This window comes from Squalius cephalus (assembly GCF_949319135.1).
Source record: "Squalius cephalus genome assembly, chromosome: 13".
NCBI classification, from domain to species: Eukaryota; Metazoa; Chordata; class Actinopteri; order Cypriniformes; family Leuciscidae; genus Squalius; species Squalius cephalus.
In genome coordinates this window covers 5,098,836-5,114,307 of record NC_137134.1, presented here as the reverse complement: position 1 = coordinate 5,114,307, position 15,472 = coordinate 5,098,836, and the positions used below count along the sequence as shown (strand labels likewise).

General features: G+C 38.2%; 2 protein-coding genes across 2 annotated transcripts in view; both read left to right on the top strand.

Annotated features, from left to right (window-relative positions):
- The first annotated feature begins 897 nt into the window (after positions 1-897).
- On the top strand, positions 898-10,172 carry gmppb (GDP-mannose pyrophosphorylase B). The gene is made up of 10 exons (XM_079889710.1): positions 898-1,082; positions 1,578-1,767; positions 1,863-1,943; positions 2,029-2,077; positions 2,157-2,299; positions 4,276-4,434; positions 6,757-6,835; positions 7,730-7,857; positions 8,678-8,860; positions 9,528-10,172. The coding sequence occupies exons 2-10, from the start codon at positions 1,639-1,641 to the stop codon at positions 9,657-9,659; spliced, it is 1,083 nt and encodes a 360-aa protein (XP_079745836.1). The 5' UTR covers positions 898-1,082; positions 1,578-1,638; the 3' UTR covers positions 9,660-10,172.
- Positions 10,173-12,317: 2,145 nt separating this feature from the next.
- Positions 12,318-15,472, top strand: part of lmcd1 (LIM and cysteine-rich domains 1) — a 93,521-nt gene continuing 90,366 nt past the window's right edge. The window contains exon 1 of the mRNA XM_079889648.1: positions 12,318-12,493. Coding sequence (XP_079745774.1) covers positions 12,467-12,493 — 27 coding nt within the window. The 5' untranslated portion in view covers positions 12,318-12,466. The remainder of the gene's footprint in view (positions 12,494-15,472) is intronic.

The window sequence follows — 15,472 nt, the reverse complement described above, 5'->3', positions numbered from 1 at the left end:
TGTCGGCCATAGATTATAACACACTTTGGAACACTTTTTTTATTACTTCAAATCTCATAATTTCGGCTATAAATGCCATAAATTCGACTTAATATGTCATAATTATAATTTAACATGTCAAAAACTTCTACTTTTAATGTCATAATTATGACTTTTTATACCATCATTTCCGTACGTCAGAATTTTGACTTGTGTTGTGTCATAATTTCAGTTTTGTAGGTTGCCCACTGAAACATCACATGCCAAATTAAACATAAAGACACGCATAAAAACAAATACCTAATGGTGCAATATATATTTAACAATTTCTCTGTTAAGATTATTTATTTTAGTATTGTGCCTGTGTTGCAATGACACCTAGTGGCGTAGATGCAACATCGACCAAAAGAAAAAGTTTTCAGTGATTAAAAAATACGCCGTCAGATATAATTAAATTACAATAATTACATTTGAATACATGATTAAATTAGGGCATCACAAAAGTCTTGAAATATTTACAGAATCTAAAATATGGAGCGTGTAATTTATATATATATATATCCCAAACAAATTTTATATGTTATTATTTTTCTTCTGGCTCTTATTCACTTATGCGCCACGTTGTTATGAAATGATTGGTCCATGAGGCCGCGTGTGTCATTTCAATGGGGGATACTATAGCCAATTTAAACTGTTAATCCATTATTTTGTTTATAATTACCTTTATAACGTATTCTGTCATAAAATAAATGAATTCGAAATACACTTCAATCATTTAAATGATGTTGGTACGTCGTAAAATCTACCTTACTAAACGGAAAACGTCCAGAGTTTCCCTCGCAGCAACTGGTACGGTCCATTGACCCGTGACGTCACGCCGTAGTTCCAGCTCTGGCCCCGCCCTCACGCTGCCTCGTCATCACTGACAGTACGGAACTCAACTCACTTCATCAGAGAATATTACAGAGCCGTAAACCTGTCAGATAGACGCACCATTACAGAGTCATAGAGTTTATTTGTGGAAGTGAGTTTAAAATACATGTTTTGTTGATGTACTGAGCGTAATCGTCAAGTAAGAGCAGCAAGGTGAATCGTTTATTTGGGTGAGTTTATCATTCAATCTAATTAAACATGAGCTGTACAGTTTTACTGTTTAGTAATAATAATAATAATAGTATTAATAATTTGTTAAATTGTGTTAATTATATGTTATCATTTTTTTAAATAGGTAAATATTAAATGCTTAGAAATTCGTTTTTCAGACAAATATTATCATCAACATTTCTGAAATGAATGAGTTGCGGTGGCTAAGCACATAAACAGCTCAAAAGTGTCCATCATACATGGGAACTCCTTTGAAAACTGTGGAAATATTAATAATAAAGAATGAATTGGTGTGTCCAGACTTGACTGGTTGGCAAGCTCTTTGTAGTGTAAGATAGATGATATTCAGGTATTACAGGTGTGCCGCGTCACGTGGGTGTGTTCATACAGGTGTCAAATAGTGAACACTAGTGTCCGGGTGCCTTTATAAATATTGATATAATGAGGACCTGTTAGAGCTGATAGTTCCTGATGTTTGTGTCTGTGTTTCTCAGGTATTGTTCCCACATGATTGCTCCTGTCTGCTTGGACTGATCCCTGTTCTGCTGACCCATAATGAAAGCCCTGATTCTCGTCGGCGGCTACGGCACAAGGTTACGCCCGCTCACGCTCACTGTGCCCAAACCACTGGTGGAGTTCTGCAACAAACCCATCCTGCTCCATCAGGTGGAGGCGCTAGTCAAGGTACAGTCGACACACACTCCTCCATACAGGCGGATTGAGCCTTCTCTGAAGCGTTACATTCATATGATGTTGATTGCTGGTGTGTTTGTGTTCAGGCCGGAGTCCGTCATGTCATTCTGGCTGTGAGCTACATGTCTGATCTATTGGAGCGAGAGATGAGAGCTCAGGAGGAAAGGGTATTTGATGAACATTCGTGTTTATGATAGCCGGTCACATGTGGAGAATATCAAAGTAACACAATTTCATTTGTGATTTTGACAGCTTGGAATAAAAATCTCGCTTTCACATGAAAAAGAACCTCTAGGCACTGGTAGGTGAACATCTTCTCATCGCTGTACGGCGCAGTCCTCAGCCGACGTGACCCTGTGAATCTGTGTCTGTGCTTTCAGCTGGTCCTCTGGCTTTGGCTCGAGAGCTGCTGACCGACAGCGAGGAGCCTTTCTTCGTTCTCAACAGCGACGTCATCTGTGATTTCCCCTTCGAGGACATGCTGAAGTTCCACCAACAGCGTGGCAGAGAGGGCACGATTGTTGTAAGGAATCGATTTCATTTGCAAATCTCAAATGTTGTGTAAAACATGGGGCCCGATCATACACCCGGCGCAAGTGTTTTCTGCTAGTTTCAGCCCGACGCAGTTATCATTTTCACGTCTTACGCCACGTTGTTTAAATGGCAAATGCATTTGCGCCCATCTGTGGCCCATGGGCTGCTGGTCTGAAAACGAGTGTGTTCAGGCGCATTGCTGGAGCGTTGCTATTATGAGGAACTGATATAGACTGAGCCACTGACCAACTGAAACCTGCTCTAAAGTTATTGACTCTAAAGTCAATGGCACAATATTTTTTATGTTATTTAAAGTGAGCATTAGTAATATGAGCCTATAGGCGGCTCCACAACGCACTTACACTCTGCTTATTACACACACTCTCTGCTTATTACACACACACTCTGCTTATTACACACACAGGGCAGCAGCACACAAACATGCGAAATATTAAAAATGAAAGGATCACAATGGATTAATATTGTGTACATAAAGATAGGAATCCGTCTTGTCCCTTAGATGGTCTGCTTGCTCTTTAACCTCACACACACACACACACACACACACACACACAGCTTTAACCTTGCGCATGAGCAGATCTGTTTGCGCTCTGGAGACGCGTTCAGTCTTTCCACTTGCAAATTCCGCCATGTAAATAGCGAATCCGCCGTGGCGCGAGCGCAACTGGCTTTTAAAGGGAATGGGAGATGAGACTCTGATTGGTTTATTGCACGTTACGCCCAAAACACACCCATTATTCATTAACCCTCTGGGGTCTAAGGTGTTTTTGGGGTCCTTGAGATGTTCTGACATGCCCTGACATTTTTGCTTTTTTCAGTTGCTTATAAACATATTAATGGCAAAGGTGTAAATTCACTCTATATAGCACAAACAGGGCTACCATCATATGTGAGCACCATGCATGTACATGTTTGTATTTTTGAGAGAATAATGTTTATGCATGGTTATTGAAAAAACTAAAGTTTCTGAAATAAGGCCATAAAACACATTCTAAATATGTGTCAATAAGACTTTTGACTAATGGATGTCATCGCCTAGTGTTTTTTCTTCAAAATGATGTGAAAATCATCCTGCCTAATCATTCACATAACACAATGCATTGATTTAAATTTTGCAAAACACTTTCTGTCTGGAAAGGCAATATGCGGAGTGGGCGTCAATGATCATGCATATTGGTTCGCACCTGGAGACAATGGGGCCCGCATACTTAATGAGCCATTCATTCAGGTGTGTCACAAGAAAGAATGCAAGAGCAACAGTTGGAAGCATCTCGTGTTTTTTTTATTTTTCCACAAATTGTGCTTGCAAATTGGCCTATAATATCAAAAGGAAAACATGTCTAGTAATTGTGCAGTTAATTCTCATACTGTATTTTCAGTTTTGGAATATTTATCCTCTCCCCAAAAAAAAAAAGCACAACACTTTGTTTTTATTGTGAGTATACACAAAAATAATGCACACTTAACAGGATCGATTGATGTATAACACAAGCATATAAGATAAAAAGTAATATTTTATTTTATTTATTTGTTTTCACTGATAAGGAAAAAAACGAGCCTATCGCGCCGGCGCGATAGCCGACCTCAGGGGGTTAAGAGAATAGGGACAACACTTTTAGACCATGCACCGGGAGCGCCGGGAGCGCCAACCATTTTCCCGTCGTTAAACTAGCAAAAGTGGATTCAGACACTGTGCGTTTTAGACCCTGTGCTTAGATCCTTAAAATAGGGCCCATGGTCTCACTGTCAGAGATTTGAATATGACTTAAACCTGTATGAGAAGTTTCAGAGATTCTTTCAATGAACAACTACATTTTTAGATCTTAACGTGATATACATTTCTATCTCTCTGAATTCTTGCCTCATACATCTTACATCTGTAAAGGACATTTCTCACCTGACTCTCTGTCACTCACCCACATTAACATCTGGCTGATGTTTCAGGTGACGAAAGTGGAGGAACCGTCTAAGTATGGCGTGGTTGTTTATGAAGGGGACACCGGGCGAATACATCGCTTCGTTGAGAAACCTCAAGTGTTTGTCTCCAACAAGATCAACGCTGGGATGTACATCTTCAGCCCTGCCATGCTGAGGAGGATCCAGGTCAGGACCGACTCACTGCACCAGGGTTCCTCAAACTCGGTCCTGGAGGGCAACTGTCCTGCAGAGTTTAGCTCCAACCCTGATCAAACACACCTGAGCAAGCTAATCAATGTCTTCAGGATCACTAGAAACGCACAGCTAGGTGTGTTTGATCAGGGTTGGAGCTAAACTGTGCAGGACAGCGGCCCTCCAGGACCGAGTTTGAGGAACCCTGCTCTACACCATCATCAGTTTAAATGGGCTTTTCAAAAACATTTAGTTTTTATTAGTAAAAACTGCGATCAATATATGTACATACAGCTTAAAGTAAGTGAAGTATATTTTTAGTACTGTAAACTACATTATTTTGCATTGTTGCGACAATTTCATGGCAATTAGGCACAATTTCATTACCAACTCATTGTACTGCCTTTCATTTATAATATGCACAAAAGTAAGGACTGAGTAAAGACTCTAAACATGACATGAAAGCATTTAACTACAGTGAAATAATTTTCTTGATCGAAGATCGAGTTATGATCATTATAAAAAATTGCAAGGTCAAAAAAAGGTTTAAAATGAAACGCATACATGGATGAATTATTCATATTAACATCAATAACATGCATTTAGAAAATGGATGGGGTGAATTTGCATTATTCTCTCTCCAAATACATCAAATGCCACTTCGGATGCAGTTTTTCTGCTTCTTCTGCAGTGCAAAAGTGGGTTTTGTTGATACTGATTTCACAGTTGCCCTAATTTACTGATTAACTGTAAGAATTTAATATAAAAGATGAGACATTTAATAAGGTTAGAAAAAAATACCCTTATAAAGATAAAAATGCCACTGGAAATCAATTTAAGGGGCAAATATTTAAAAAGGAATTTACCCCTTAATGGAAAAGTTAACTTCTGAACTGAATATGAAGAACATGGAAAGCTTTGGCCTAAACCAGCCAATTATTGACAATATCAAGATTGTTCGTCAATACATGTTTTTTAAAATATTAGGGTGAAATGTGACATGTTTTGTGTGATGTGCTCTATAATTTCAGGGTTTAATAGCAGGACAATCACAATTCATAACTAGTTGAACATTGTAGTAAGCTATTAAATGTAGTGATTTAATGGTGCGTTAAACAAAGCTAGGAGTTCAGATGTAATCCTCGGCTCTCTCCAGCAATGAAGAGCTAATCTGATTTACAGTATTTACATTAATGTGTTTGGAAGAATCATTTATCCAAAAACGACACACACCACATTCAAGGTAACTGTTTTTATTAGTTCATGCATTCCCAGGGAAATGAACCCATAGCCATCGCTAGCCCCATGTCCTGCTGTTTGAGCTAAAGGAACACACTAGCTTTTAATGTGGGTCGGTTGCTGTGTGCGATGACCAAGCACTTGTGCAGTTGTATGTGAAGGAGAAGTGCTGTCCCCAGCACATAACTTTCTTTATTCTTTATTCTGTAAATCCATCCATCCATTCTCAAAGCGCTTGTCCTCCGTGGGTTCTGTAGGCGGGATGCTGGAGCTTTTCCCAGTGAACTATTGGCAGGGAAACACCCTGAATGGATGGCCAGTCCATCGCAGGGCATAAGCGCAATAATGTAGACCAACGGTATTTAGCAAAAATGTTGTCGAAGTTCAAATTTTTGCAAGAAATGGTATTTTTGTAAATGTAATTAGGTACCTAGCTAGATAGCTAACCAGCTTGCAGTCTTGACATACAGGACATACAGGCTCTAAAAGTGCATCTAGTACAGATTAAATATTTGGATTAAATATATGTTCTAGAAATATTAAGTATTTGGCTAATTAATAGTTTTGAGATTAAATTAAAAATGAATTGCTGATCCTCAAAACCTTGAATAGGGCTGATTGATTTACTTGCTTCAGCCTGGGAACCACAGTTGCCAGTCCTGTTATTTTCCTCTATTCCTGTTAAGACGTGTGACTATAAGCCATTGTTGACCAATGAGAAACCTTGAATATTTCACACTTCTCAAGTTCATCAAGCATACATCAGTGTAGCTCAAACAGTGCTTCTGTTTGAATTAAAATTATTTTGCTTGTTTTAAGCAAACTCACTTAATTTTGATTAATTCCCCCGGAGTACAAGACATAATAATTTATGTTCTAATTTTACTTCCCTAGTAAATGCATCTTGATTTAAGAGTTTTTTGATATTTGGACTGGAAACCAGACATAAAATACTAAGTAAGAAAAGCATTTTCTGCAGTGATTTCAGGGAATAGGATTATTTTCTGAAAATAATAAAAACTTGTTTTAATTTATTGCTGAAGTTTTTCCAACATTTTCCTGTATTTTGTACTTCAGTTGCGACCCACGTCCATTGAGAAGGAAATATTTCCAGTCATGGCAGAGGAGGGACAACTGTACGCCATGGAGCTGCAAGGTAAAGGATCACACACACGCCTGACACACGCTTAATTAGAGCCATTCATAAAGCATATATAATGATACATTTAAAGGCACAGTATGTAAGTTTTGAGGCTAGTTTTGCAGCTGATGGAGAGCAATCCGACGGGACTCGGGCAGAAATCATGTTCATGGATGAGCTTATGTATTAAAGTTTTCTGAACATTACTGTGGTATGAAGCAGGGCGGGCCGAGAGTCTGGGATATTTTACGTTGCTGATTTTATTATGCTTATATGCCACAGTCGCCGCAGTCCCAGTCCTGTCTTTTTGTTGTTTATGCATATTTTATGATTAAAGATTAATGTTTAATGTCCACCTCCTTCCCTGAACTTGAACTTTGTTACCCTTATTCTGTTTAATTCACATTATTTTATTTTATTTTATTCTAATGAAATTGTCGCAACTACTCATAGAGGTCACTTTATTTGATGAATTAAAACAAGAGATTCAAACAATAAAAGAAAACCTTGGGAAAACCCAGAAATAAACCTTGGGAGAACCCAGGCTCAGTCTCTCAGTTCTCCTCTGGCCAACGAGCGAACAGTGTATGATTATGATTCAGGAGCATTACAGGTCAGAGGTCAGGTTGGATCAGAACATTCTGAATATTATCCAGTTCATCTGGTTGATATGATTTGCACCTCAGCACCACCGACTAGAATGTCCAACAAAATGTCGGAATAATCAAAAACCAGAAAAATATTGTCTCTAAAAATAATGTTCAATAGTTTGTCTTTAGAAGACCTGATCGGAAAAGAATGACTAAAACACAGAACAAACAAACAAAAACAAAAACAGGAGAAGAATGGAGAGCCAAGGTGGCGCCAGAACGGTTTTGTTGCTTACTAAGCTAATCGTCTGTGTTCCAGGTTTCTGGATGGACATCGGCCAGCCCAAAGACTTCCTGACAGGCATGTGCATGTTCCTGCAGTCGGTCCGGCAGCAGGCGCCCGAGAGGCTGCGCACGGGGCCGGGCTTCCTCGGGAACGTCCTCGTGGTGCGACAAATCACTGACACATGCATTAACTGGAGTTTACTGCTCCTTCAGTCTGACATGTCGATATTAATTATGTAGTCTGTGTCCACAAGGTAGTTGTAGCACAAAATAATCTCACTTTACACACTTGTAATATTTTATAGCTCAAGTCAGTTCACTTGACATCCATATTCATAACACACCCTGGCAAATATTCTCACCAAACAGAGCTTCTTTAATGAGGAAAGACATCAATCTACTTAACTGTTTGTCAAAATTATGTTTTATTAACATTAAATCAAGAATAAACTCGGACAACAGTAACATAATAACAGTATTAGGCTTGTGAGACTTTCAAATGGAAATGGAAAGGTTATGGGATGCTCACACAAAATATAAAAAAAAAGATATATAAGCTCTTTAAAAAATAATTTCTTGAATCTTTTTGTTAGTATGGGGACATCTATTCCGGTAAACACTACAGTCTGAGTTTTCAGGAAATATTGTCACAGTGGAGATCCATAACTACACACAATATGTCCAATACTAACAACATGAGTAAAGAAAGAGGACAGTTTAGGGACAGTTGTCACTGCCTTCAGTTGCTCAGATTTTTGCTCACTTTAAAAAATGGACGCAATAAACAAAGAATTTTCATTTTGAAGTGAACTATTCACTTCAAAGTATATTGCTAGGCAGGGGTGTCCAGTCCGGCTCCTGCAGGGTTCAGCTCAGTTACACACACCTGAACAGCTCCTCAAGCTCTTCCAGGCAGGAGCTGAACTGGAAGCAGAACATGCAGTGCATGTACTAAACATATATGCCATTAACCTCCACCCAGGACCCAACGGCTGTGATCGGGGACAACTGCACCATCGGGCCTAACGTGACGATCGGCGCTGGGGTGGTTCTGGAGGACGGGGTGCGAGTGAAGCGCTGTACGGTTCTGAAGGGGGCGCACATTCGCTCACACTCCTGGCTGGAGTCCAGCATAGTGGGCTGGAGCTCTTCGGTGGGACAGTGGGTGAGTTCACTCTTTCAGCAAGAGAGCCAACAACTGGTTTGATTCAACCATTGATTTTCTCCATAGCAATTTCAAAGGAATCCTTCTATAAAGATTTTCAAGTCAAGAACTGAGCAAACTCCAAGATGAATAACAATATTAAAGACTTTAATTCAAAGCACAAAAGAAAAAAACAATTCAAGTCAGCTTCATTTCTATACTTTATACAATACAGATCATTTCAAAGCAGCTTTACAGTGATAACAGGAAAATAATGATTCAGCGATGCGAAGAGAATTGCATTGTGCTGTAAAGCAGCTCTAAAAAGACAATAGGAAACAGTCATTTATTCAGTTTGGTCATTAATTGCCATCCATTATACCTCGAGTAATGGAAACCAGGATCAGTCGCTCAGTTCTCCTCTGGCCAATAATCACTACTCATCTCATAAAACATTGTGAATGATGTAATGGGGGGAAAAAATGAGGGAAACAAGTATAGATTATAGCAATCCTTTTAAGGATCAAATAAATGTATTATAAACATATTATAACACAAACATGGGAATGGGTGGTTATTACTGAGATGTTTTGAACCCTACTCTTGTTTTCCGTAATCTGTTGTACAGTAAGTAGATTCTGTGTGTGATTTGTATGATGAGGTTTGGTTCTGTACTTGTGTTGGTCAGGTGCGGATGGAGAACGTCACAGTTCTGGGCGAGGATGTGATCGTGAACGATGAACTCTACATCAACGGTGCCAATGTTCTGCCTCATAAATCCATCACAGACTCTGTTCCCGAACCGCGAATCATCATGTGAAACACCTTTCACACCCCTCACGAAGTGCCCAAGTGTGTGTGTGTGAGAGGTTCAGGCTGAGAATGAGCATGATGGGAAAGGTGTTGATTGTATCTGGATATCTGATTGTGCTGTTTCTGCAGGTAAATCTCATCTATAGTAGATGTTCTCCAACTAAAGGCTGCATCACACATTAATGACCCGTAAAGTGCTGCTGTTATCTCCCTCTGCATTGTGTTCTGTGTTACTGACAATAAGACCAGGACTCCCCTTCCTTTGGTTCATCTTGTTGATTTTGAGATGCCATTAGGCTGTCTAGTAATTATGTTGGTATTCATTTTCATTGTTTTTTGTTTTTGTTTAGTTTTTTTTATAAAGGGAGCCATGTATTGCTTTCTGGATAAAACTCTGTGCCTGTAGAAAGAATGACAAGTATGTTTGTGTATCAGATAACGCAGTGGCTGATGACTGTGAAGACTTTCACACCTGTAGTATGTACTAAATTATGCAAACCACATTTTATTCATCACTCAAGGTCACGCAGAAATGTGATGGATACTTCCTGTGCAGATGAACAAAGATGAAACAGACTCGTGAAGTCATGTCTCTGTACAGAGATCAAGATTTTTGATGTCTTTTCTATCAAAAGAAAATTATATAAACCCATGAAACATCTTTTTGGCGTTTTCTTTTGAGTTGTTTTTACTTGAAAGCAGTTTAAATACTTTTAACTTTTAAATGTTTGTAGTTGCTGCAGCTTTTGGGAATGTAAACGGAAATAAGACGGCAGTGATTCATGCACATGAAATGTAGATAAACCATATGGAGATGTCTTGAATGTCCTAGCAGCATAAAGGGCATTAAAAATCAGGTTGAAATCATTAAAGTGTTCAGTTGAAACTATTATAAGAATTATTTACTATTAAATTGTGAAATACCAAAACAATGTCAAGTCACCTTCATATATAGAGCGCTTTTAACAATATAGATTGTTTTTAAAAGCAGCTTTACAGTGATAATAGGAAATTACAGTAACAGATTGTTTGGGCTTTATAGCAGCTCTAGAATAAAGTTATTGTCCAGCTAAAGTTAGTTTTGATTGATTAATTTCTGTTGCAAAGATCATTAGTTATTAACTTAGATAACACGACACAACTCTTTTAACGTGCTCTGGCCGCTCATCCGCACAACAACAGTGCCTGGGGTTCGAGAACGCAAACCCTGAAATAGATGGTGCAAGGTGCAAGCCTTGTAAAATTTTGAAAAAAGGTTCTCTCTGCACAAACCTGTGAAAAACGGTGACGGCGTGCACATGCGTATTACGTGTTTAGTCTATAGGTATGCGCTTTTGAATATATATGTGCGCAGGCGACAGCGTGTAGTCTTTCTTTAGAACTTGACCTCAACAAATTACTTGTCTGGTCTTAAAAATGTCTAATACAGAATATTTATCGCTTCCACGTAGAGTTAAAGGGAAGGGAAGGAGGCCTTCACAGGGGAGAGACTAGTGGACACTTCAGGACTGCGTTGTCGTCGTGTCCAGGCGCAGGTCCTTCATCAGATCTGGATACGGCCTGGATCCGGCGGACTGTGGTAAACCTCGAGATAAACAGAGAGACTAATATTAGCGTAGACGCCATCCTTCTTATGACGTTATCTAAGGATCTAAGGAAATAGGACACCAGCATTATACAGTAATAATACAGTTTAAAAGAATAACATTAAGCATGTATGTGCACATCAAAGTTCACAAAAAGTTGCTCATTCTTTTAAAAAGATTCCATAGAACTTGTTTTCAGGTCGATGCATTTGCCTTTTTGGCTGCTTCTACAATTAAATGCAGAATTTGGAGTAAATCTCAGTATTTTGAGTGTTAATCATGATGTATCATTCCTGCACGAGAGACCACGGGCATTTCTAGTAGTTTCACGAGTTCACACTTACAAATAAGTCAGATAGAATAAATGCGTATTTGGCGTGCTGTCCGAGGAGAGGGCTCCGGGCTCGGTATTTGGCCCGAACCCAGAGTACTCCCCCGTATTCCTGGCTGTGAAAGAACAAGCCAAGAGTGAGGAGTCGGGGTGGTGGAGGGATGCTGAAAACTGTCAAGGAAGTTAGGTGAGTTGACAGAGTGAATATATATGCTTCCTCTCATGCTGATAGGGTAGACATGGTAATTGTTTGATGAGTTGATTGATTGATTGATTGATTGATTATTTGAACGTGCTCCTCCCGAACTTTGTTAATAAAACATCATTTAAAGCGTCTGAAATAAATCTGAAGCACACACACACTGACAGAAGAACGCCAGGCGATGAAGTCCATCTTCCTGACACTGAACGGACATGTGCGCGAGTGACCAGGAGGAGGCAAGTTAATCTATTGCATTTGACATTATAGGAACTCTTGAGTACTGACATACAATGTCATTTTATTAACGTGGATTTATTGCAATTGCCACAATGGATGCTGTGCAACGACACGTTTATAAGGAGTACATCACACGAGCCAGAGTGCTGTTATATATCAGCACATTTCTTCTAATCACATCAGCTCTGTAAACAAAAAGTTGACACAGAGTACCGTTTTAGACTCAGTTCAGTTAGTTTCGTCTAATCTCACATTCACGGGTGATGTAATGTCTCATATTCCTGCACAGAGGAAGCGGCCAGTCAGTCAGACAGAGGCTCTCAGTTCGTCAAACACACACACACACACACCTCACCAAACACTGACTGAACTCAGCTCTACTCCACAAAACTGGACTGAACTCAGCGCTACTCCACAGAACTTAAGGCTTAAATAAATAAGACTTAGTTTCTAGCACAATGGATATGATCGCGAGGGATCAGAAGGTAAGTTATCTGACTCACAATTTTCAAACAATTCAGCTCAACTCGTCAATGCGCGCTGAGGTTTTAACTGTACAAAATGGTGTTTATTTTCATTGATGAATTCACATTTGTTGAATTGCTACCACCACATTTAAAACTCGAGCTTTCTGTTTTGACCTTTATAAAGCGAAAAGAAACGCGTTTGCGCAGTAATTATGTTTGTTTTGGCCTCAGACACTGGGTGGGGGCTTTTGATTTGAGTGTTGATTCCCGTGTACAGTAACAGCCATACGAAAACAATAATGCGCCGGGTGTGAAGTTTCGATAAGATTTTATTTACTCATAGTATAGCATTAGGAACTTCTATAAACGTCCCGTTTTTGGAATTCATTTTGCGCCGAAACGAGACGGCTGGCAACCCTGGAGCTGAGGTCCGAGATCAACTGGGAATGATTAATCATATTCATAATCATAACACATGCTTTTGTAGATTTTTATTTGCCGCTGAACATTTGTTTAGTTCTTGAGTTAATTGGCATCTGTAGGCAGTCCAGGACACTCATAAACTCTCTGAAAATGTATTGAATACAAGCCAGTGTTGGCTGGGATACATGCATGAATACATGAATATGCATTAGCATGAATGACTGGGATATACTGTATCATCCTTTTTAATACCAGAGCTAAAGTAGGAGTGCAGCAAAAGTGTGAATGTCATGACCCTCTTAGAGACCTGGGAAAAGGAGGTGTACATATTTTCTTTCTTTTTTTTTCCTTTTGAAGAGGAATGTCGGAAGAACAACTAATGTTGAAATGTATCTTATTTCCCTCCATCAAATCAATTGCATAGAGCATGGCAATTTTATTTTACAAAGTTTGCATGCCTGTAACTCAAGAAGTATTAAAGGTATCTCAATATCCTTTTACATTCTGGTTCTTAACAAACTTTTCTTTTGGCATCTTCATAAGCCCCTATATGGTCTAATCCTAGAGATATGGGGATCTAATGTTGCTCCATGAGTAAATTGCTGAAATATGCATACAGAAAACCACTTTTCATGCAGCTAATAGTTACTTTTTAAAGTAACTTGTTTTTAAAGAGGAATGTCTGAAGTCAAAAGAAATATGTTGAAACTAGAAGTGTACCTTTATTGACAAGCAATGATGTAAAATGTTTGATTGTCTATAGATTGTTATTAATAATAAAGAAAACATGGCAATTTAGCTGGTACAATACCTTTATTTCTCTTCTGGATTTCAGACAGGTAGATCTATAAAGCTCCGGAAAGTTAATGCTAAATAACGATAACTACACTAGTGCAAAATATCGTTCTGTTTATTATAAGCGCGCTGCCTTTATGTGTCTGTCACTTTAAATGCTTGAGCTCTTTAAAGCGGGCTGGATTCTGATTGGCTGTCTAGTGTTTTTATCGTTTGTCAGCTGAAAAAAATCGTTCTGAATATGAGTCCAACAATATCGTTCCTCTGTGCTGTTATTGTTATAGTTGTTGCTGTGGACTCTGCTATTCTGTTATATTTTAAATGATTTTTAAAACTACATCGTTAATTAAATGAAATAAGATATTCCAGGATTCCATTTACCCAAGGTTTAGAATGACCAAGGATTAACTATTTCAAGTGTAAAAATCCCTTAAATTTTGCAGTGATACAGGTAATTATATGTAAACACTTTGGTGCTCTTTAGTCATTTTTGACCAAAACATTTTATGTTTTGTTTTTTTGTAAAGAAATTTGGTAAAGATTTTGGCAATTGCTATGTGAACACACACAAAATCATGGACATTGAGCTGAAAAAAAAAAATGGACGCATTGGAAATTAATGGGAAACGAATTTCACGTTTCACAAAGTTTCCCACAGTTTGAGTAAAATATGTTTTGGAAAATATATATTTCATATACAAATTTAAACTTTAACTTCACCTTTTTTTTTATTTCAGAAATAATCTGCCAAGTGTTGTCTTTAGAAAGAGACCAAACTCCAGTCTGTGCCACAAAGCATTCAAGAAATATCACAGTTTTAGTTTGAACTGTAATTTTCAGGTCTATGCTCAAAAAGTGAATAAATGGATTATAACTATTACATAAATAAAATTTCGTGCCATAAAATCTCCTAAAAAAACTAACAAATATTAAACAAAAACACTGAACTAAAATATAGTACATTCATTTTATTGAAATAAAAACATTTCAGTCATTTTTTACCTTTATCCTTGAAACTGATTCAAATATAGGATGTTTTGAATGCAGCAAGTTAATGCGCTTGAGTCTGACCATTTCAGTGTATTTTTGGCACTCGGGTATGGTTCAGTGTAGTTGTTTTGCAAAGTGACCTACATTTGGGTTTTGGCTACTGAAAATGTGTACAATTTAACAATTCATGCATGGAGCCATGTTGAGATCTCCATATAGGGCTTTAAAAATGAAGATTTTAAAATAAATCTAAAAGGATATTAAGATATATGTAATATTTCTTAAGTTACAGGCATGCAAACTCTGGGGGAAAAACAACATTTTCCCATTTTTTTGAACTGTCACCATTGGTCAGAATATGAACAAAATCAGAAATGTTATTCTGCTTTATTCAATGCACTATTTCCACCAGTCTCTAAATCCAGAGTCAAGGCCGACTTTCTGCTTGACCTGCACTTCACAACAACACAACCACTTCCAGTAGGTGTCCTACAACACCTGACATGTTTATGTTTGATGTGCCATGAGAAAATGACACAAGCTAAAAACCTAGTGTACTTTCTACTTTTATTGACTGTAGTTTAACTATTTTGAAATAGTTTACCAAGCTACAAACTAGTCATGATTCAATGATCTCTAGCTTCACCAGAACTTGAACTTGAAAGTGACCAAGTTCATCAACTTGGTGATGAACCTTGTTCAGGAAGCAAAGCAACTTGCGTACACGTTTTTGGCCGATGACGATGTATTTAGTTTTTTTTTTTTTAAATACATGCAAGCAAAAGATGA

Excerpts from the sequence above, each read along its gene's own strand:
- gmppb (XM_079889710.1), top strand. The coding sequence starts at position 1,639 with ATGAAAGCCCTGATTCTCGTCGGCGGCTACGGCACAAGGTTACGCCCG. Across the intron at positions 4,435-6,756 it reads CCATGCTGAGGAGGATCCAG|TTGCGACCCACGTCCATTGA; the intron begins GTCAGGACCGAC and ends TTTGTACTTCAG. Across the intron at positions 6,836-7,729 it reads GTACGCCATGGAGCTGCAAG|GTTTCTGGATGGACATCGGC; the intron begins GTAAAGGATCAC and ends TCTGTGTTCCAG.